The sequence below is a fragment of the Engystomops pustulosus genome, chromosome 3, assembly GCF_040894005.1.
Source record: "Engystomops pustulosus chromosome 3, aEngPut4.maternal, whole genome shotgun sequence".
In the NCBI taxonomy this organism is placed as follows: Eukaryota; Metazoa; Chordata; class Amphibia; order Anura; family Leptodactylidae; genus Engystomops; species Engystomops pustulosus.
Window position 1 is genome coordinate 109566450 of NC_092413.1, and position 24877 is coordinate 109591326.

The 24877-nt window shown below is 41.8% G+C and overlaps 1 protein-coding gene across 2 annotated transcripts in view; it reads left to right on the top strand.

Annotated features, from left to right (window-relative positions):
- CDK19 (cyclin dependent kinase 19) overlaps positions 1–24877 on the top strand; it is a 117319-nt gene that overhangs the window by 57629 nt on the left and 34813 nt on the right. For both annotated transcript variants that reach the window (XM_072141786.1, XM_072141785.1), the window contains exons 5-6: positions 4063–4120; positions 5950–6081. In XM_072141786.1, coding sequence (XP_071997887.1) covers positions 4063–4120; positions 5950–6081 — 190 coding nt within the window. The remainder of the gene's footprint in view (positions 1–4062; positions 4121–5949; positions 6082–24877) is intronic.

Sequence of the window (24877 nt, forward strand, 5' to 3'; positions counted from 1 at the left end):
ATTACAGACACCTGTGATAACTGTTACAGCTGATCATTGTAGCCTAGGACTAAAGCACAATAAATTACCAATATCCAGAGGTCCGTTTGTAACTAGGGGTCGTATGTAAGTCGAGTGTTCTTAAGTAGGGGACCGCCTGTACTAATAAAAAATTATTTACTACTAAATATAGAAAGAGTGCACAAATACTAGATAGATATTATTCAATATTGCACATAAATAGCAACAGAACTAGCACATAGGTGAGTATTACGATTTACTTTTTTAACCCCTTCCCGACATTTAATCGTACCTGTAATAAAAAGTAGTAATAGTACTGCATCGCGGGAGGTGCATTCCCGCATTTTGCAGAACTATTACGACAAAGCTTCTATATATTATAGCCGACACCCGCCTCTGACACCCGCGCGTAAGCGGTTGGGCGTATTCATAAAGGGGGCGAAATAGGGGCGTTGACTGCCTATGGAGTAGGAGGGCAGTCCAGGGGTGAAGCAGCGGACTGCCCCCTCATGAATACGCCCGACCACTTACAGCGTGGTCTGGCCTTATCTATTGTACAGCGCGGCAGTGTTTGCTAGCGTTATCGGAGGTTTCCGATAACGCTAGGAGTGTAACACTGCGGTGTCTGTTGTAGCACTAGGAGCTGATTACTTCAGTAAGCAGCTCCTAGTGCAGTTTTTAGAGGTTACAGGTCCTCTTTAAGGTGGAGTTATTTTTTTTTATAAACCTCTATTGCTGCGAGCTACAAGTTGGAGAGCCCATCTAGAGAGCATTTAAAGGAAACCTACCACTGATGGTAGACCCCTAACACTTACATGTTCATCTATTGCAGTGGATTCTTGTGCTATGTTTTTTTATATCCAGGAATATCCACAATTTGTAGAAAAAAGTGTTATCAGAAAAACATGTAAATGATGGGCTATAGGGCATCAGTGGAGCCCCTCTGCATGCTGTCATCTGTTAATTCATTCACTTCTCCAGTATGAGGCTGACCACCTTGTCATGCCTCTACTACAGGATGACCAGTGACGCCACCGGACTCTCTCACAGTACTATCTTCCTCGCACAGCCGGCTACACAAGAAAGATAATATCGCCTATGTGCAGGATTTGCAGAGAGCCGGAGGACACCTCTGCTTGATGTAGGGCCAACCTTGTACCGGAGGAGTAAATAAATTAAAAGATGACAGAGCGCAAAGGGGCATTTTTGAAGCACACATAGACCCTCAGGCTCATTTACATATATTCTCAAATGCTTTTTTCTACTAATTGCAGGTATTCCTGAATATAAAAAACACCGCACAGAACTCCACTTCATCGGACAGACATGCAATTTTTAGGGGTCTACCATCAGTGACCTAGCATGCTTACATGGTGCTGTGTACCCCCCTCTGGCAAGATCCACTGTTATTCAAGCTTCCTATGCCCTTGTTTTTAAAAAATGTAAAACTATATAGCTATAAAAATAACTATACAAATTATAAAGCATTAACTGTAGCCTGGCAAATAGGTAGCATGATATCAATTCTGTGTAGAACGTTTAAGTATCAAACTGTATTCATTCATTTGTTTTTAGTGCAGTACATTATGAGGGTCTCTTAATACAAGATGATATTGTTTGCATCTTTATATCACTGCAGGGGCCTTTACCTGTACAGCTTTATGATAAATAAAATAGAAGAAATCCCCAGGGGGGTTCTGCAGGGAAGCTGCATTACAACTTGTGGATAATGATAACTTCCTTGTGAGGAAACCTTGTAGTTGCTTTTGTTCCCATGACAACTCTGTCTCCGAGGTCTAGGCAGTATCATGAGGATAACTGTGATACACCACCGGGACTTCCACTCTATGGAAAGCTATTGTTCCTTTGTAGAGTATCGAACTCTACCGCAATCATTATGGTTTAACAGAAAAGAAAAATGTGACAAAGTAATTCAGTTGCAATGAGACTTTGGGTAGACAAGACTTCTAAAGGTTCATTAATTTTGCATATTTGCTTATTTATTTGCTTCTAGAAAATGCATTTTCTTGCATTCATTTAAATGGGCACTCCCACAAGTGGTCATTTCCAGGGGAGACCTGGGAATTGTTTTAATAGTAACATTGAGGATTGGTGCAGGAAATATCAATAATTTTTTTGTGACATTTTAAATCTTTTTGTTTCATTTTACTGCTTGTTCATTGAACTGCAATAAATAATAATGCAATATAAATAATAAGCATTTCAGACAAAATACAGACAGTTTAACTAATTTCTGAGATAGAAAGTAATGTGTTGTATTTCACTAATGTGTTGTAAGGTGTATAAAGTTAACGTATGGGAACAGGTATATTGTGCATTGTTACAGTATTGGCATTTTATGAGGCTTTGTTCTGCTCACTGAAAACTCTGGCAGACAAAAGATAACGTAACTTTTTTGTCGTTATTGTGGTATTCTTATATTTGTTATGAATGGCCTCCATCATTCTAAAACCAACTTTTTAATTATGCTTATGAGTCTGAAGGGCTCTGGGGGTGGTATAAGAGCCCCTCCTTGCATTAGCTTTGCAGGTTTTTTTTTCACTGGCTCACCCTTCCCTCTGCTCCCTGCCCACACTTCATCCCTCCCTCTGTCTGATGTAATATCACTGCAGCAGACAAAGATTCAGCACACAGTGGGAGAGAGAAGTGCTCCTTGCACAGTGTAACAGTCTGTGAGTATGTAGCAAAGAGGGGCTCTGGTAATGCACCCCCCCCCCTACTGGGTCATTAGCATAATCTAATAAGTAGATTTTTGAATGGAGGCGGCTGTGGATAACCAATATAATAAGATGATCACAGTCACAGTGCCTTGATCAATGAGTAAGTGACCCTGATTTATCATGCTTGATTTTGATGGTAGAGCTCCATTAATTTTTCCTTGAAGTATATGTTAAGTTTTATCTTTTTGTTTCATTATTTGTTATATGGCACTGTGTTTCAGCTCTTGATGTTCACATGTTATCCCAGATATACATCCAGGCTCTGGGTTACGTACAAGATAGGTTCTTTAGGTTTGTTTTTTTAAGTTGAATTTGTATGCAAGTAGGAACAGGTATTTTTTATAATTGTAACGCCAGACAAAATTTTTTTTTTGGCCCAGTGACAATTCGATTTTCAAAGTTTTGTGCTGCTCCGGGAAGGGAACAAGGATTATTAATAAAACTTCATTACAGACACATTACAGCTGATCAGTGCAGCCTGGGACTCAAGTAAATCATCCAGAGAGCTTCACCAGAGGTCACAGTGGGAAGAGCGGATCTGTAACTAGGGGTCGTCTGTAGGTCGGGTATCCTTAAATCTTGAACCGCCTCTATTAAGAACCAACAATCATTTTTTCTGACGCATGACTGTGCATCAGGGTTGGGGTAGTATTGCACCCTTTCCTTTAATATAAACTGACAAAGGCTAGCTTATGCCAAGCATGCCCCACTCTGTCCGCTTGGCATGGAGATGAGGTAAGGGGGCGGGTCATAATTTTTCAAGACATGTATGCTAATACATTCTTTGATAAATCCCCCCCTTTATTAAATAGAGCTAGTCTACAGGCTTACTGGGAGGCAGTGCGTCTATATATAATACATATCATTATAAAGATGATACTGCAGCAATTAAGAAATTACTATACTATACTATACTATACTATACTATACTATATTCAGACATAAACCTGTCAAACTTCTAAAATAATGGACCTAATAGTTAGTCCCTTCATTTAAAACTAATATAAAAGTTGAATAAAATATTGTATTCTAGTTTTCCACCATTATGGGATAGACAGGATTACAGTTACCAAGATATTTCCCTTTAAAACATGCACTCTATTTATGTGACATGGATGATACATAAAATGTAATTATTTCAATTTTATTCTTTAATAGGGTTAAACATCTATTTTAATAATATACAGACATGGGGAACTGTACATATTCCTCTCCTGCAAACCTCTAACTTAATTATATTTATGCTCATTAAATAAACATATTAAACATGTTATAAAAATAACTTTCCTCCCATTCTGAATTTAAGCCTTATATTTTGCAGAAACCAGCAAACATCCTGGTAATGGGGGAAGGTCCTGAGAGAGGAAGAGTCAAAATAGGTAAATAAAATTAACATAACTGCATCAGATTTTGATTTAAACGTGCTTGTATGCTATCTAGACTTTCATTAAATCTGTACACTAAGCATATTTCCAATTCTAATTTTAGGATATGGTTGTCAAACTCTAACATAACTAAGGGTGAAACATAACGGAGAACCTTTTTCTAGGACAAATGTATCTATATCCTTTTTATAAATCTTAATAATGCAATAAATACAGAGAACTACAATTAGGTTCAGTTACACCTATTAAAGGGGTTTACTCATGGCAAGTGGTAAAGTATAATGGAATTATGAGCCTTTAAGGTTCATTCAAATGAACGTGTGATTTCTCCAGTCCTGTACTTCCGTGCAGTATGAATCCATATATATGTGATGTTTTTCATCCGTATGTGCATGTATGTCACTGTATCTGTACCGTATCCATATAAAATATGGCAGTCTGGCAAATGATGGCTAGCTGACTATTGGCTGGCTGACAGAATGCACCTCCCACTGGTTCTGGCATCCCTGGATACTGCACATACGTCAGTATACGGTACACAGCCATATGCAACATGTAGGCAACCCATATTTTATACATTCCCATAGACATTCCCATGGAGTATGGACGGAAATACATGAGAAAATAGGACATGCTCTATATTTTTTATGTCTCAAAAACGGTATGGTACGGTGCACAATACAGCCATTCAATGGATATCAATCTTCATGTCAAGCCCAAGAAAAATGGAATTTAAATCTGAACTTTGAAAGGGCCATTTTAAAATATGAATACTTTTTTATATAAACCATTCAATTGTAGACTTCTCAATATGTTTAGTGTCATTGCCCTTCTGGAAGGTGAACCTATTCCTCAGTCACAAGTCTTTTGCAACCTCTAAAATGTTTTCCTCCAGGATTGCCCTGTATTTTAGTTTCATCCATTTTCCTATCAACTGTGATCAGCTTCCTCGTCCCACTGAAGCAAAGCATCCCCACAGCATAATTCGGTCACCACCATGCTTCACGGTGGGGATACTGTCTTAAGGGTGACGTGCAGTGTTGGCTTTCCTCCCTACATAGCATTTGGCCTTTAGGCCAAAAAGTTACATTTTGGTCTTATCTGAGTAGATCACCTTCTTCCATATGTTTACTGTGTCCCCCACGTAGCTTTCCACAAACTGGGCAAGTTATGGATTGATTTAACCCCATAAGAACAAGGCTATTTTCTTTTCTTTTTTTTTTTTGCGTTTTCATTTTCACACACGTTTTTTAAAAATCCATAACTTTTTTGTATTTTTCCTCCTACACAGCAGTAATACTACTATTTAACATTTACTAATATAATTCTACTTCCATGTGTCATTTTATTATATTTCAATTATAATACAGCAGATACTTGCCCTGTATGGACAGGGCTCAGCCTGTAACCTTTCTTTGTACAGTGTTAAAGAACATCTACCATCCGTTTTACTAACGTATCCTAAGAAGTCCCTCCGGAATTTCAATAGTTGCACCTTTTTTTATTGAACAAAAGTACAAAGTTATTTAGGCAAGTAATTTTATTTACAATGCAAAAAACAATGGTTTAATTTCTTTCCATATTACCTTTCTATTTTCAGCTAAAAGTTTATATAACCAAAAACATAAATACCCTAAAACAGGGTGATAAAAGTACAAGTCATAGCTTACAAATGAAAAAACGATTAGGACCTTTGAATGCATGAAAGCATTAGCACTGTCAATTCTACCAAATTGACTTAGTAATAAAGAAGGGGTAAATCCTCAGGTACTTTATTGATTAATATGGTAGTAATGTTGAGTTTGTTTGTTTTTATATTGTAGCTGACATGGGCTTTGCTCGATTGTTCAATTCTCCTTTGAAACCACTAGCAGACCTGGATCCAGTTGTGGTTACATTTTGGTACAGAGCTCCAGAGCTATTGCTTGGTGCAAGACATTATACTAAAGCTATAGGTAAGTAATTTTGTAGATGCTTATAGAAAAGAAAAATGCTTTGCAATATTTTTAGTTTTTCATATAAATATGATGGATACTGGTGTGTATTATGAATCAGTTTACTATATTTTATAGCAAATCTAAGCATTCAATTAAAATTGCGAACAAAAACTTTTTATGGACTCACAGTGCATGTGATATAGTCCCGCTAGGCTAAATAGCTAAACATAGCCCAATTAGAACACTCTTTTTAAGACTTGGATTCCTGCAAAACTAGAAAGCTTATGGGTGGGTAACAAGCAATTTGGGGAAACCTAAAATTGAGAAAGAAAGTTGAGAGAGTTGAGAGATTTGCTGGACTATTGACTCAGATTCTAGTTTTTCCAATGACCCTAATCGCCCCAAAGTCATGACCTCATCCCCGCAAGTGAGCTTTGATGGGTTAGCCACTTGTCTATTTATAGCATGATAATTTATATGGCAGCCTGGCTTTTCATGTGTAGCACTAGCACTTTAAGTTCATCCTTATAACTAGCCTTGACATGCTGTTGAATATTAATTTGAAGTGGACATCAAATAGGGCTAAAATTACTAAATTTACCCAAAAAGGAGTTTATATTGATATTTGTCCCTTGGGGATTTTTATTTGTAGATGTCTACTTGATGCCTCAGAAGAGGAAGTTATTATGTCTTTGGCAGGCTTTGCTGAAATGTCATGAGGGAGTGAGAGGATAGGCAGGTGAGACTTTCACAGGGGGTATTAAATACACTTTTAGTCCACCTTACAGGATAATATCATACAGAACCCCAATTATATAAGCCGTGATCAAGAAAATATCATGGTGGGTGGAAAATCTATAATAATCTCGAAAGTTTGTATTAGAAAATTCCATATGAGTATGTAGTTGAAGCCACCAGGAAAGTCCTGGTAAAGACTGGGAAATTTGAATACGTTCTATCAGTGCGGGGACCCCCACAGATCGTGAAAACGAGGGGTCCAACTGACCCCTTGTCGCTCCATAAGAGTAATGGAGCACACCACAACGCATGACCGTTCTGCTCCATTAATCTCTATGGAGCTGAGGGAGATCGCCGAGCGCGGCAGGACTGAGACCCACACTGATCAGCAAGTTAGGCCCTAACCTGTGGATAGGGCCTTACTTGTCTATGTGGGAAATCCCTTTAAAAGTGTATAAGAATAAAGAAAGGCCCCAAATACAGTAATACTCTATTTCTATTTCCATAATGGCTATTGTTTGTGCAACTTAGGGACAAATCTTAATAATAGAAAGTGGCATTGGAAAGCATACAAGCAATAGTAACTAATGGTACTGCGATGGGCAGGCTGACAGTTTGGACGTTTGCCAACACATTCCTGCCAGTTTTTGAGAATAAATACATATCTGTGTTTATTGAGTAGTCTAGGTATATTTGCTTCTTAATGACATATGTGGTTGACTTTTTCATGTTTGTTCTGGTTCAAAGCACTTTTTTCTTAATTTTGTGTCTTAATGCCAGCTCCATTAACCAGTCATTAAATTTAAGATGGATTACACCAAAATGAACTTTATTGATGTATTGGTGAAAACAGAAAGAGATCTTTGCTTACCACAGTGTATGGAAGGCCAACAGCTACAAATACACTTTTACATTTTATGAGCTATAGTTCCCAGCAGAGTTCGCATTAACGCCTCACCACGCGTCATAGACGCCTGATGAGGCGCCATTACCCCCCAAAATAATTGCCATGCGTAAAGTTACGCTTGGCAATTATTCCCTGTAGCGCGCAGGCTGAGCGGTTCAGTGCATGCTGCAAATGAGGGAAATGTCTGTAGGGCGATCAGAGCGCGCACCGGGCCGCTCAGCGGGACACTTGACACAGTCATCAGTGTCAGGGGCGTGCCGGAGAGACCCGGAGTGAGAGCAACGGCCCCAGAGCGGTGAGTGTGTGCTGTGTGCGGTGAGTGTGTGCTGTGCTGTGAGCAGTGAGTGTGTGTTGTGCTGTGAGTGTGTGTTGTGCTGTGAGTGTGTGTTGTGCTGTGAGCGGGTGCTGTGCTGTGAGCGGGTGCTGTGCTGTGAGCGGGTGCTGTGCTGTGAGTGGTGAGTGTGTTCTGTGTTGTGAGCGGTGAGTGTGTGCAGTGTGTGCTGTGTTGTCAGCGGTGAGTGTGTGCAGTGTGAGTGTGTGCACGCTGTGTTCTGTGTGAGTGTAGTGTGTTCAGTGTTGTGAGTGTAGTGTGTTTAGTGTTGTGAGTGTAGTGTGTTCAGTGTTGTGAGTGTAGTGTGTTCAGTGTTGTGAGTGTAGTGTGTTCAGTGTTGTGAGTGTAGTGTGTTCAGTGTTGTGAGTGTAGTGTGTTCAGTGTTCAGTGTAGTGTGTTCAGTGTAGTGTGTTCAGTGTTGTGAGTGTAGTGTGTTCAGTGTTGTGAGTGTAGTGTGTTCAGTGTAGTGAGTGTAGTGTGTTCAGTGTAGTGAGTGTAGTGTGTTCAGTGTAGTGAGTGTAGTGTGTTCAGTGTAGTGAGTGTAGTGTGTTCAGTGTAGTGAGTGTAGTGTGTTCAGTGGTGATTGTGTTGTGTGCTGTGCGGTGAGTATGTGCTGTGCTGTGAGCGGTGATTGTGTGCTGTGCTGTGAGCGGTGATTGTGTGCTGTGAGCGGTGAGTGTGTGCTGTGCTGTGAGCGGTGAGTGTGTGCGGTGAGTGTGTGCTGTGCTGTGAGCGGTGAGTATGTGCTGTGCTGTGAGCGGTGAGTGTGTGCTGTGAGCGGTGAGTGTTTGCTGTGCTGTGAGCGGTGAGTGTGTGCTGTGCTGTGAGCATGTGCTGTGCTGTGAGCATGTGCTGTGCTGTGAGCATGTGCTGTGCTGTGAGCGGTGATTGTGTGCTGTGAGCGGTGAGTGTGTGCTGTGCTGTGAGGGTTGAGTGTGTGCTGTGCTGTGAGGGTTGAGTGTGTGCTGTGCTGTGAGGGTTGAGTGTGTGCTGTGCTGTGAGGGTTGAGTGTGTGCTGTGCTGTGAGGGTTGAGTGTGTGCTGTGCTGTGAGGGTTGAGTGTGTTCTGTGCTGTGAGGGTTGAGTGTGTGTTGTGCTGTGAGGGTTGAGTGTGTGTTGTGCTGTGTGTGTGTGCTGTGAGCGGTGAGCGTGTGCTGTGCTGTGAGCGGTGAGCGTGTGCTGTGAGCGGTGAGTGTGTGCTGTGCTGTGAGCAGTGAGTGTGTGCTGTGCTGTGAGCGGTGAGTGTGTGCTGTGCTGTGAGCGGTGAGTGTGTGCTGTGCTGTGAGCGGTGAGTGTGTGCTGTGTTGTGAGCGGTGAGTGTGTGCAGTGTGTGCTGTGTTGTCAGCGGTGAGTGTGTGCACGCTGTGTTCTGTGTGAGTGTGCTATGTGTGCGGTGTATTACCAAAATTTTCATACTTCTCCTCGGGTAAAAATACTCGGGTGGGTGCCATCCCGGACAGTGGAGTCTCACCTTTCATGCCATCGGGTAAGACCTGGTTTGTACGATTACACTGTAATGTTTATTGACTATTATGACAATGGCTGTATGTACCTTCAGCTTCATAGTGGGCTCTCACCCAAGATCCCACCCTCATCAGTACTAGGTCTTACCTGTGTATATACATTGTGGGGTGGGTGCCATCCCGGACAGTGGAGTCTCACCTTTCATGCCATCGGGTAAGACCTGGTTTGTACGATTACACTGTAATGTTTATTGACTATTATGACAATGGCTGTATGTACCTTCAGCTTCATAGTGCGCTCTCACCCAAGATCCCACCCTCATCAGTACTAGGTCTTACGTGTGTTTATACATTGTAATGTTCCTCCACTCTTTGTTGTCCGGTGATGCCCCCCTTCTTTTTCTGTTTTCGTCACCACTGGATTTTTAATGTTTTATGAAATGTTTAAATAAAGTACAAATCATTTTTCTAACTCTAGTTCTAGTCTGGCTTCCTTCCTTCAGGGGGCTCCCGGGAGGTACAATAGGATAAGTGAGTGTGTGCACGCTGTGTTCTGTGTGATTGTGCTATGTGTGCGGTGTATTACCAAAATTTTCATACTTCTCCTCGGGTAAAAATACTCCTCAAAAATGGTAAGAGGAGTATTTTTACCCTTCTGGAAAAATGTTAGTGCGACCTCTGGTTCCCAGCATGTTAAGAGGCCATTACTCTTTGTTTGTTGGCCTTGTATGGATCTACAGCGATGATTTTGTATTTATACTGCAGTCAATGTATTTCGTAGAGTATATTTAGGAAGCATTACATAGGAGGCATTTACTTAGGTGTTAGTACTAGATTGAGAAAAATTGGACATTTGTGGTAGACTAATTGTTCATAAGTGGAATTTTTTTTTAGTTTCTTTTGATTTCAACTAAATGGTTCCCATGATAAGATCTGCTATCAGGAAACACTGTCATCTAATGGATGAAGATACAATTCTAAGATGCGTGATTCTAATTTAAAGGCTAAGTGGACCAATATTGGAGTTTACTTTTCATGTGAGGTAGTTTATTTGCTCTAAGACCAATAACCAATAAATATGTACAGATTTTCTGTTGTAAAAATGGTTTTATCTTATATACTCAGAGAAGATTGTATTAAATGGTTATTCCCACAAAGACTAGATTCTAATATGTACTCAGGATAAAAGAATAACACATTCTCTAATTCACTGTTATTAACAAAAATACAGCATTTCACAGATATATTTCCAACCTGTCTCTATCAGTCCTGGTGTACACAATTGCAGTTTCCCCTATACACAACCCTGTAACTTCTGTCTTAGGGTTGGGGGCCGCCATCTTGGATTTCTGTGTGAGGCAGTGAAACTGGGATTTCTTTCTCTTTCCACTCTTTGCACTGTAGCCACGCCCCCTGCAGCCCTGGACGGAGCTCACAGACACTCAATCATTCACTTCCTGCCAGCAGACACATCATCAGGAAAGAGAAGATGCAATCTCTAGGCAGATAAGTTATCTGGGGGAAAGGGGAGGCAGGCACAGGAGATCTCATAGTGTGAGAGCACATATGTAGTAGAGCTGACCGTGTAAAAGTCTGTGTGCCATTATGTAATATGCATCTCATGCATCTCCTCATCTCTGAGCTGTCTCATCTCTCTTTCTATGTGTCAGTACAATGTCAGAAGCCAGATGAAAGTGTATATACACCTGTACCCTTATAAAGCTCACAGAACTAGATGGATCATAATGGGGCACATTTACTTACTGTCCGCTAGGGCGAGGGCATTGTCTGATGATAATTTTACACTGAACAGCTTAGGGCAGTGATGGCGAACCTTTTGGAGACAGAGTGCCCAAACTACAACCAATCCCCATTTATACGTTGCAAAGTGCCAACATGACAATTTAAGTAGTAGCTTATTGATCCCAGCTGTATGACAGGTTTCAATTGTATTGGCATCCTGAGTTCACCAATACAATAGAAAGATGATGGGGAAATTTGGATTGTAACTTCCCTCCAGGGTCCCCTGAAGAGGAAGAATCAGGGGACCCAGAGCAGGAGCTCCAATGTTAATCCATCTCTATCCACCCCTTCTCACTCCTCCTGTAGTCCTGGCAGCCGAAGATGTTGCTTTAAAATGGCGCTGAGCATGGCATGTGGTCTTGGACCACAGGAGGAAGCTTTGAGTCCTGTCTGTTGGTGTGAAGGCCTGGGTGCCCACAGAAAGGGCTTTGAGTGCCACCTCTGGCACCCGTGCCATAGGTTCGCCACCACTGGCTTAGGGAGTGATAGGAGCTAAAACAGCAATAAAACTGAGTAAAATTGCTAAGAAAGGGGTTAAATGATCTTTATTGTGTAAACATCACTAGGGGCTTGAGATTTGAGAATTTTCTTTCGTGGGAAAACCCCTTTAGATATATATCCCCCACACAAACACATATTTGGCTGTTAGGGTAGCATGGTGGCTGAGTGAGTAGCACTTCTGCCTTGCAGCGCTGGGGTCCTGGGTTCAAATCCCACCCAGGTCAACATCTGCAAAGAGTTTGTATGTTCTCTCCGTGTTTGCGTGGGCTTCCTCCGGGTCCTCCAGTTTCCCCCCACACTCCAAAACATACTGTTAGGTTGATTAGATTGTGAGCCTCATGGGGACAGGGACCAATTTGACATGCTCTGTGCAGTGCTGCGTAATCTGTAGGCGCTATATAAATAAATAATTATTATAGGGTTTAAATAGGGTTTAATCCACTGTTGTCTTTTCGAGGCATGGAGCATGCTAAGAAATGGCTTCCTCCTCTGGTGAGGATCTTGAGCATGTGTGTAACCCTCATTGAATAGCATGTGGAGATCAGTCCAAGGCAATGTCCATTGAGCGTCTAGGTTATCCTTTATCATATGACACCACACGTGCGTACGTTTGTTTATGGCCAGTTTTCATCTCAACCATAGGTGGTGGGTTTTTTAAAGGAAACCTGTCATTAGCAATTAATCTAATAAAGCAATACTATTATATTATCAAGTAGCTGAACACATTCTAATCTTCCGGAGATCTGGTTAGTGAGGTCTCTGGATGTAGAAACATCAATTACATTATAGGTGGCTTTTTGAGGAAGAGAGAGCTTGACTTCACTGTTAAAATCTCTGCCTCCTTGACAGGTGTTCAGCTGCTTGGTAAAATACTGGTAGTGGTTTATTAGGTCAAAGGGAACCCTACAGCCAAAATTGACCTAGTTAACCACTACAAATACAGTATTTTTTCGGATTATAAGGCGCACCGGAGTATAAGGCGCAACATCAATAAATGCCAGCTAAAATTCATATATCAGGCGCACCTGATTATAAGGATGTATGACCAGCAGTTGGCAGACCTGTGCACAGTTTAAGGCAGCTGTTGTCTGTCAGTATGGTTCATATATAAGGCACACTGGACTATAAGGCGCACCTTTGATTTCTGAGAAAATCAAAGGAATTTTTGTGCGCCTTATAGTCCGAAAAATACGGTATGTTGTTGAGCAGCATATTACTATTCAGATCATGTTTCTTTCATGTTCCCACTTTGTGGCACCTTTGAACTTTGAGGTGAGATGTAAATTGGTAGTATAAACCAAGACCAATGCGGAGAGCTTAGTGCTGAAGTCAAGCTCTCCCCATCTCAGAACACCCCTCTCTTGTGCATGACATAATTTACCATTTTAAGGCTATATTCACACTGCCGTTGCCCGCCCGTACCGTACCGTAGCGGGCAACGGCAGTGTACGGGAAGAGGAGGAGGAGGTGAGCGCAGCTCACCCCGCCCCTCTCCATAGGAAGTAATGGCGCACGGCGCCGTACTGCGGAGAAAGATAGGACGTGTGCTGCACCGTACGGCTCCCGTAGGGCGCCGGGCGCCCATTGACGTCTATGGAGGACGTATATCGGCCGTATATACGTCGGCCGTATATACATCCTCCATACGTCAGTGTGAATGTAGCCTATTATGGAGACTCGGTTTGTGTGCCTGGACAAAGAGCTATCATTCTGATACGGGAAGAGCTTGACATTAATGGTAAATGATTGGGTTGTCCAAAAAGAAGTAGTTGGTATTGACATCTAAAAGGTTCAGATGACCAATCACTCCCCTGTCAGCGGGAACCTGGCTGTCATTCATGGCTTTTAATTGTGTGCTGTCACCATGACACAGATTTACATCATGATACCATAAATGTTTTGCCAGCACATAGTTACATTATAGAGCTTTAAGGGATTAAACCAATGAACCTTTAAAAAGAACCAGGTAAAAATTTATTTTGACACATTTCAGTCTAAAATATTTTAATCCTGTTATCTAAAGCTTACATGTAAAAAAACAACAGGAAATGCCCAAATAAGTGGAGCTGAAGCATGCATGTGCTTGGCATCCAGACTTCTGCATCTTTCTGCCAGGAATGATACAACATGCTTTTTGCTTGAGCAGGTGGAAAATATTTAGTGATTAGTTTTTGGTTTAAGGTTTTCAAAACAAACCATTCTAGAATTTGAGAAGTTATGGGAATGGGTTGTACAGGTGTTTCCTATATGAGAGTGCTTGATATATGTAAAGTCATCATTATTTGATGAATTTATTTTTTTGGCACTGTAATTTTTTTACTACAAGAAACAATCAAAATGTGACATTCTTTTTTGACATATATGATGTTCATTCCGACACATTGTAACGCAAATAACTCTATATTACTAACATTTCCATAAAGACATAGATAAACCTTAAAGGAAACCTACCACTTGAAGTGGCAGGTATAAGAGGGAACTACCAAGCACCAGCTCAGGGTGAGCTGGTGCCGGAGCTTATTTTTGTTAGTGTTTTAAAACGCAGTATCGCGGTTTAAAACACGTTTTAAACTGTATGGCCGAAGCTGCTTTGGCGCAGGGAGGTACGCGCTCGGCGCACCATGCGCGCGACCGTGCACGCGGCTACATAGGAAGTGAATGAGAGCCGCGGGCACGGTCGCGCGCATGGTGCACCGAAGCAGCTTCGGCCATAAAGTTTAAAAAGTGTTTTAAACCGCGATACTGCGGTTTAAAACACTAACAAAAATAAGCTCCGGCACCAGCTAACCCTGAGCTGGTGCTCGGTAGTTCCCTCTTATACCTGCCACTTCAAGTGGTAGGTTTCCTTTAAAGAAGGATGTAGTTGGAGTGAATTTAGACTTAAAGGGCATCTACCACCAGGATGAGGATCTGTATGCTAATAGGAACTAATATAGGAACAAATGTACAAGTGAAAATATGCAAGAATTTTCAGGAATACCCCATACAGTAGGATTAACCAGCAGTTGAAAATTTCAGTAAAACTTTAGATACCATTTGTTTGTTTAGTATGACCAGCGGAATTACATTTCACAATTACTTACTAATTTACAGATATGTGGATATCATCTAATTTATGTCCTGACCACAATATAGCTGACCTTGCATTCCATTCTGAGATAAAAACATGTTGGTTTTGTACCAGGTGCCAGCTGTGTCCCTTAGCAGGGTGGAAATTCTTAGATGTGACAGCTCCAGGTGTTGAATGCTTTATAAGAGAGAGCCAATGTGTGGTTCTCTTTTGTTCCCTGATGATGATCATATGGTTGGAAGGATAAGAAGAATGTGTAGTTTGATCAGGTGTTATTTTTAAATATATTTTTATGAACAAAACTTATCATGAAATTGGTAGTTCTAGAGAATTTCCTCATCAAACAAAAATATGTATGCTATGATAGCATTTTTGCAGTTCTTTGAGAGATAAACATTTCCTTAAAGCAAATCTACCATTAATACTGCTACGTAGATCTTTTCCTGTATTTAATGTATAAAATCAGCCTTACTTTTATGCTAAAGAATCGCAAGTGCTCCTGGAGCGTCACCATAACCCATCCCTGCTCCAGGGGCTCTGGCTATTACGTGGTCCCCCTTCTCACTATGTACCAGAAAGAAACTAATACTGTACTGTGTGGGTGATGTGTAATAGTCAGAGCCCAGGGGGCACACACAATAACGATTATTTTAACCCCTTACTTCACAATTTTACTCAGTTTTATTGCTTTTTTTTAGCTCCTATCACTCTCTATTGTGCTCAATGCAAAATCCCAGAGTGTGGGCGGGGCCTCTTTGTGGGTGGGGCCTCTCTTAACAGGCACATTATGACCCGTCTAGTTCTGTGGGGCGACAATGTGGTTAGAGTATCAGGGTACAGGTGTATATACACTTTCATCTGGCTTCTGACATTGTACTAACACACTGACACATAGAAAGAGATGAGACAGATCAGATTTAAGTAAAGTATCAGATCTCCTAATGAAGATATAGTCCAGGAAATCTTATAGTAGTTTTTTTTACATTCAATTCAATAAAAAAATTTTATTAGCTTATTTTATTGAAATATATCTGATTACAATTAATACAGTACTTCTAATCTAATATATAAAGCTGAGTGCACAGCAGCTCTCTGTCACGTCATAGACTCGGTTTTGATTTCACCCCACACTTACCAAAATCCACTTATTAACCACCACGTACAGGAGGCATTGTCTGCTGTAGTGATGTTTCGTTTGAGAATGAGTCGGCCCCCTTTAACCCGATACATTCAGGTTAAAATGGGAGTGGTGTGGATTGCGCCTCCCTATTATATATTTAACTGGGAGTCATTCAGGAGCCAGAAGAGCTGGCTCTTCTTAGTGAGCTGAGCCTAATGAGCCAGCTCACTAAGAATAGCCGTAATTCACATCACTAGTCTGCTGCTGACAGGCAGGCTGCGACGGGGCCTGACAGACAGGCTGCGACGGGGCCTGACAGACAGGCTGCGACGGGGCCTGACAGACAGGCTGCGACGGGGCCTGACAGACAGGCTGCGACGGGGCCTGACAGACAGGCTGCGAGAGGCCTGACAGACAGGCAGGCTGTAACAGGGACTGACTGACAGACAGGCTGTAACAGGGACTGACTGACAGACAGGCTGTAACAGGGACTGACTGACAGACAGGCTGTAACGGGGACTGACTGACAGACAGGCTGTAACGGGGACTGACTGACAGACAGGCTGTAACGGGGACTGACTGACAGACAGGCTGTAACGGGGACTGACTGACAGACAGGCTGTAACGGGGACTGACTGACAGACAGGCTGTAACGGGGACTGACTGACAGACAGGCTGTAACGGGGACTGACTGACAGACAGGCTGTGACGGGGACTGACTGACAGACAGGCTGTGACGGGGACTGACTGACAGACAGGCTGTGACGGGGACTGACTGACAGACAGGCTGTGACGGGGACTGACTGACAGACAGGCTGTGACGGGGACTGACTGACAGACAGGCTGTGACGGGGACTGACTGACAGACAGGCTGTGACGGGGACTGACTGACAGACAGGCTGTGACGGGGACTGACCGACAGACAGGCTGTGACGGGGACTGACCGACAGACAGGCTGTGACGGGGACTGACAGTCAGTGACAGATAAAATATTTTATCTATTTTGTTATAGCTAAGAGCAGTTATTTACTATCCCGGGCAACACTGGGAGCTACTGCTGGTTGTTACATTAAAAAAGCAGGTGTCCTGAATTTGGAAAAAAAACGCACAGACGCCTTTACCAGTTTCTATTTTGTTATACCAAATGTGCAGCTACCACAACTCTAATGCGCCGGGGTCCCAATAGGGTCCGGAGGAAAAGTGGAAAGATTTTTGCAAAAAGCGAGTTCACGTGGAGCGCTATTAGTAATAACTTACCCAAACTATGAAATATACCAATGTTGAAACCAAAAGAAGTTTATCAAAAGAATTTAATGTTATTTTAAAAATAGTTAAAAAGTATATAAATCTTACAAACAAAGTCCAAATGACGCGTTTCGGGTCGCAGACCCTTTCTCAAATACAGGACATAAATGAATAATCATATCAGTATTGCAGTCTTTAAATACAAGATAAGTGTGTACTTACAGTTGCGATGCTGTGCGGTGAATGGGTAGGGAAAATGGCGCGGAATGCGGGTTTTTGCCGCGCAGACGGCACGGAGCCGGGTAGCGCATGCGCAGTGGGTTCATGTTAGAAGTTGTTGCCGGAGGTATCGGAAGTCAAGCGCGGTGAGCGGCCGTCATGACAACGGAGCATGCGCTCTCGAAGTTCCAGGTATGTAATGTTAAGGGCAATAGAATAAGTGCTTAATGAGTACTTGATGCGCATGTCAGGGTTTAGCGCTAGTTACAAGAAGAGAGCACAATGTGTTTACTTGGATATGGATAGCAGAATAGGGAAAGAAGAAGAATTTGCATGATCTAGGGTAATTTTAGTAACATTGAGCCGATTTGGTGGGAAATAAAGGAATAATAGATCAGTATACCTTTGGTGATAGGAGTTTCAAAATAGTAATTATACTGGAAAAAAATTCAAAAGTAGGATCATTAGTATTTGCAATAAATACTGAGTATTGATTAAATAATTAAATAAATAGATGTATAGATGAATTACATACATAAACAATGAATGCATAAATAAATAAATAATAATAATAATAAAAGCTCTCATGAATAGTTAAAAAGAATATGTTAGAGTGGATATTATCAAAATTAAAAAGGAGGGGATGAGAATTATGGTCACATATAAAAATATATATCAATACATACATGCATAAAAAAACTAATTTTGTATATATACATGTTCATATACACTCAAAATTAGAAAGTATTGGGACTATAATGGTATAACCAGAGGGTAAGACAATATTTGTCTCAAAATACGTTTTCTAGGCTTTCGTTTAGTCCTGTGGGTGTCAGGCATTGTAGTTTGAATATCCAAAACATTTTCTCTTTTCTTCAGGTAGTTAAATCTCTGAGGTGTATTGGATTTTATGTGCTCAATAGGTGTAATATTAAAATCACTCATGTTGCAACTGTGATGGGTGGCTGCATGGCGTGAGACACTATGTAGAGCAAAACCTTTTTCTATGTTTTGTCTATGTTTGTTAAAGGGGTTGTCCGAGTTAAAAAAAAAAAAATATATGTGGCCGGGAGCGGGGTTACTAAAACAATAAAGCTGTACTTACCTCCCGGTGCCCTCCCGTATCCAGCGCTGCTGTCGCTCCGGTCCGGGGGCCATGTAAACAAACATGGCCGCCGGAGCAGCGCTGGACTCAGCTTCCGGCCGGATGCAACAACCTTCCGGTCCCCATACACAATGCTGTGTATAGGGACGGATAGGCGTACCCGGCCACGGCCGGCCGGAAGCTGAGTCCAGCGCTGCTCCGGCGGCCATGTTTGTTTACCCCTTTAAGTCTTTCCCTCAATGGTTGGATGGTGCGTCCAATGTACTGTAGCTTACACTTACATTCCAACAGATATATAACGTATTTAGAGCTACAATTGAGAAAGCTCTTAATGGGGTAAACTTCTCTAGTAACTGTAGACATAAAGTTACTTTGTCTGTGTGTGATCGAGTCGCAACATTTACAACGATTGTGACCGCATTTGAAGCTTCCTAATAATTTGGGAAAGAAAGAGGATTTCACATTCATTGTGGCTGCCTCTGGCCGAAGGCGGCTAGGTGCCAGAATATTCTTGAGGGTTTCTGACCTTCTGAAAGTTACTTGTGGTTTTTTGGGAATAGATTCCCTCAGATAAGGGTCATGCATAAGTATTTCCCAATTTTTGGTTTCAACATTGGTATATTTCATAGTTTGGGTAAGTTATTACTAATAGCGCTCCACGTGAACTCGCTTTTTGCAAAAATCTTTCCACAGCAGAAAAAAAGACAGCAGCACAAAGCCAAACTTAAGATACATGTACCACCTAGAGCTGTAGAAAGCAATGGGAAGTGATGGGCTGTGCATCAGTGAGTGGTTCTCAGTGAAAACAAACAATGTGGGGTAATCAACCTGGCAAGAAGCTAAAAAGATTGCATCATAGTATCAAAGTATCATAGTATATCAGGCTGAAAAAAGACGCAAGTCCATGAAGTCCAACCTTTAAGAATTAAATAAATGTTTTATCCCCATAACCCGTGATATTTTTTCTCTCCAGAAAGGCATCCAGGCCTCTCTTGAACATGTACATAGAGTCCGCCATAACAACCTCCTGCGGCAGAGAGTTCCATAGTCTCACTGCTCTTACAGTAAAAAACCTTTGTCTATGGTGATGGAAGAATCGCCTCTCCACTAGGTGTAGAGGGTGCCCCCTTGTCCTGGTCTCAGGCCTAGGAATAAAAAGAGCTTTGGAGAGATCCTTGTACTGCCCATTCAAGAATTTGTACATTGTAATGAGGTCTCCCCTCTAAACTGAGTAATCCCACATTTTGTAATCTGTCATTGTAATCTAGTCCCCTATTCCCCTAATAATCTTGGTTGCTCTCCTCTGCACCTGTTCCGGTTCTACTATGTCCTTTTTATACACTGTTGCCCAAAACTGTACACAATATTCCATGTGTGGTCTGACCAGCAATTTATATGTAGGCAAAACTATGTCTTTATCATGAGAATCAATTCCTCTCTTGATTCCTCCGTGATTTTATTTGCTTTAGCAGCAGCTGCCTGGCCCTGGTCACTAAAATTAAGTTTACCATCCACCAATACCCCCAAGTCCTTTTCAGCTCCAGTTTTAACAAGTAATTGACTGTTTAAAACATAATTATATTTTTTGTTTCCATGGGCAAAGTGCATAACTTTACATTTATCTACATTAAACCTCATCAACCATTTCTCTGCCCACTCCTCAAGCTTCCACAAATCCCTCTGTAATGCTAAACTATCGACCTCAGTATTTATTACTTTACACAGCTTAGTATCATCTGCAAATATTGAAACTTGATTGTGTAAGGTCATTAATAAAAATATTAAAAAGAAGTGGCCCCAATACTGACCCCTGTGGCACTCCACTGGTAATGTCAACCCAATCTGAGAATGTGCCATTAACAACCCCATAGCGCAATAAGACGTACCCTTACGTCTTACTGCGCATGGGGGAGTATGAAGAGGGCTCACAGGCTGAGCCCTCTTCATACTCACCGGGCATTTGCTTCATAATGAAGCAAACGCCCGTCGCTAACACAAGGGTGTTAACCCTTTGATTGCCGCCGGCAAAGCTGCCAGCAGCATTAAAGAGCCGGCGGCGCGTGGGCGCCGCCATCTTGGCTCCGATCGTCACTCCCCGTGACGTCACCGGGGAGCGGCGATCCGTTGCCATGACAGCCTGGGATCACACAAAGATCCCAGGCTGTCATGATCGAGGCTATCTATTATAATGTGCGATCTGCACATTATAATAGATGGTATGCAAAATCCCCATATACTGCCATACTGTAGTATGGCAGTATATGGTAGGATCAATCAGACAACCTAGGGTTAAAGTACCCTAGGGAGTCTGTAAAATAGTAAAAAAAATAAATTAAAAAAAGTAAAAAAAAAAAAATTATATTAAAAAAACATAAAAATTCAAATCACCCCCCTTTCCCTAGAACTGATATAAATATAAATAAACAGTAAAAATCATAAACACAATAGGTATCGCCGCGTCCGAAAATGCCCGATCTATCAAAATATAATAACCGCTTTTCACTGCGTTAAACCCCGTAGCGGAAAATAGCGCCCGAAGTCGCAAATGGCATTTTTTTGCCATTTTGAAAAATAGAAAAAATTCTATAAAAAGTGATCAAAATGTCGAACAGTCCTAAAAATAGAAGCATTGAAAACGTCATCAGAAGTCGCAAAAAATGACACCACCCACAGCTCCATACACCAAAGTATGAAAAAGTTATTAGCGCAAGAACACGGCAAAATGAAGAATTTTTTTTCTGTACAGGAGGTTTTAATTTTTGTAAATGTATGAAAACATTATAAAACCTATACAAATTTGGTATCCCCGTGATCGTATTGACCCAATGAATGAAATAGACATGTCATTTAGGGTGCACAGTGAAAGCTGTAAAAACCAAGCCCACAAGAAATGGCGCAAATGTGTTTTTTCATCATTTTCACTGCATTTAGAATTTTTTTCCCGCTTCCCAGTACACGGCATGGAATATTTAATACCATAACTACGAAGTGCAATTTGTTACGCAGAAAATAAGCCATCACACAGATCTGTACATGGAAAAATAAAAAAGTTATAGATTTTTGAAGGTGGGGAGTGAAAAATAAAAACGCAAAAACGAAAAAGGGCCTGGTCCTTAAGGGGTTAATGACGACCCTCTTTTTTCTATCACTAAGCCAATTACTTACCCAAATACACAGATTTTCCCCTGGTCCCAGCAGTCTCATTTTATGTACCAACCTTTTATGCGGCACTGTGTCAAATGCCTTTGAAAAGTCCATATATACAACATCCACAGCGTCCCCCAGATCCAGTCTGGAACTTTCTTCTTCGTAGAAACCAATCAGATTAGTCTGAGAGGACCGATCTCTCATAAACCCATGCTGACGCTGGGTTATAAGGTTATGTACAGTGATATACTCTAGGATAGCATCTCTAACAAACCCCCTCAAATATTTTCCCCACCACAGAAGTTAGACTCACAGGTCTCTAGTTTCCAGGATCGCTTATTGATCCTTTTTTGTATATTGGTACCTCATTTCCTATGTGCCAGTCGCGTGGAAAATAACCAGTCCTTAGTGAATCTTCAGATATTAAAAATAACGCTCTATCTATCACGTTACATAGTTCATGTAGAACCCGGGGGTGTATCTGGCCCCGGTGATTTATCTGTCTTAATGGTTTGCGAGGCGGCGCCGTACCTCTTCCTGGGTTAAACGGTTGACATTCCAAAGACAATTTACATCATTCCTCATCGTGTCTTCCACCAGGGGATTTTCCTGGGTAAAGAAAGTCGAGAAGGCGACATTCAGTAGATTGGCCCTTTCCTCGTCTCCTTCCTCCATGACCCCCATGTTATTCCTATGAGGGCCCACACTCTCTGTTTTTATTTTCTTATCATTTATATACTTGAAAAATAATTTAGGATTAATTTTGCTCTCCCTGGCAATATTTCTCTCTATTTTAGCGGCCTTTGTCTGCTTTTTACAGGATTTATTTTTCTCTCTATAATTCTGTAATGCCTCACAGCAACCATCACGTTTTAGCACCTTAAACACCTTATCTTTCTCGCTTATTGCTTTCCTTACAAGACTAGTTAGCCACATTGGCTTTTTTTTTTTGTTCTCTTATGCTTTTTCCCATATGGTATATGTTTCTCACAAGACTTTTTTAGAATATATGAGAAAAATTCCCATTTGGGGGGGGAGGTCTTTTGTCTTTGAGAAAATTGTCCCAGTTTATGCCTATAAGGTCTTTCCTTAGTTGTAGAAAATTTGCCCTCCTTAAGTTTAGAGTGTTAGTTGCCCCTCCACTAACCCTCTTAGTAAAGCGTAATGCAAAATCAATGATATTATGATCACTATTACACAGGTTTCCCCCAACCTGTAATTTTGACACCCTAACAGGTCTGTTGGTTAGGATAAGGTCCAGCAGTGCCCCCCTTCTTGTTGGCTCCAGGACTAGTTGCGACAGGTAATTGTCTTTTGTTGTTGACAAAAACCTTCTACCTTTGAAGGACCTGCAGGTTTCTGCCCCCAGTCAATATCTGGGTAATTGAAGTCCCCCATGATAAGTACTTCACCATGCTTTGAAGCCGCATCCATTTGACTTATCAGTATTTCCTTTGCTGCCTCCATTATATTTGGGGCCTTATAACAAACCGCTGGTAATATTTTATTATTCTTTTTCCCTCCTCTTATCTCCACCCATAGGGACTCCACATTTTCATTTGCGTCACTGATGTCATCTCGCAGGACAGGCTTGAGGCAAGAATTCACATATAAACAAACCCCTCCCCCTTTTTTATTTATACAATCATTTCTAAAAAGACTATAACCATCAATAGTAACAGCTAAGTAATAGCTACTGTCCAGCCATGTCTCGCTGATACCCACTATATCATATTTGCCTTTTTGCCTTCCAACATTAAGAGTTCCAGTTCCTCCATTTTGTTTGTGAGGCATTTGTGTACATACACTTTATATGGTGTTCCTTATCCCTATTCCTTTTGTTCTTATTCCCCAATCTTATTCCAGCTCCCATTCCCCCCCATGGACTATGACTCTTCCCAGCTCTCTATCTACACTGTCTTTTTGCCCTGCACAAGTGTAGTTGTCCTCCCCCCAGGTCTCTAGTTTAAAAACTCCTCCAACCCTCTAGCCATTTTGTCCACCAAACAGCTGCACCCTCCCCATTGAGGTGCAGCCCTCCCTACTGCAGAGCCTATAGCCAACAGAAAAGTCAGATCAGTTCTCCATGAACCCAAAGCCCTCCTTCCTACACCAACTTTTGAGCCACTGATTTACCTCCATGATCTCCCTCTGCCTTTCTGATGGAGAAAATCTGTCAACCTGATCCGCAACATGCTGAACCCAAGCACCCAGCAAACAACACACTGTTCGGTATGCACGGTCTTTGTTACCGATTGCCCTGTCTGTTCCCCTAATAATTGAATCTCCCACTACCAGCACCTGTCTGACCTTGCCTATGCTCCCATTACCCTTCTTACTGGAGCAGACAGTCCCCTGGTTGCTAGAGGCCATGTCTTGCTGCAGCATTGCTACCCCAGAGCTGATATCCCCCTCATCCGCCAGCCTGGCAAACTTATTGGGGTGCACCAGATCAGGACTAGACTCCCTGCAACTCTTCCCTCTACCCCGCCTTCTACATGTTACCCAACTAGCTGCCCCCTCACTCTGTACCTCTATACTTCCATCCCCAAACCAATCTTCCCCAGAGAGTTTGTGCTCCAGGAGCAGATCTGGCTGCAAGATCTGGCTGCAAACCATTTCAAAATAAAATTGCTTCCATATAGACTTTAGATGAATCTGCTGTTTTTGTAACCGCACAAGGTCAAACCAGGCTCCCTGTGCGCACCAGGAGGCTCTTAAGTATACAGACTTCCAGCATTAGCATAACAAATAAAATGTCTCACTCCTCTATCTGGTAGTTTAAAAGATACAGGGGCTTATTTACTAAGGGTCGCAGAACGCACTTTCGTCGGACTGTTCTCCGTTTTCGGGATTTGTGCAGCTTTGACAGGTATTTAACAGGGGTTTGTGTTGGTGTTGTGCCGCACGTGATCGGATTGTGGTGCAGCTTGTGCTGGTGGCTTCCATGCGACACAAATTGGGGTGGCGTGCTGTCAGACAATTTGACTGATTCAGACTCAACACGGGATTTAACTTTAAAATTGTGTCGAAAGACAATGCACTTACATACACCAGGAAGAAGAAAGTGTACTCCGGCGGACCTGAGCAGAGAAGCGACACACATGCAGGATATCGGGCGCACGATCTAAGTGAATTGCGGCACAGTGCATCATCGTCGGACAAT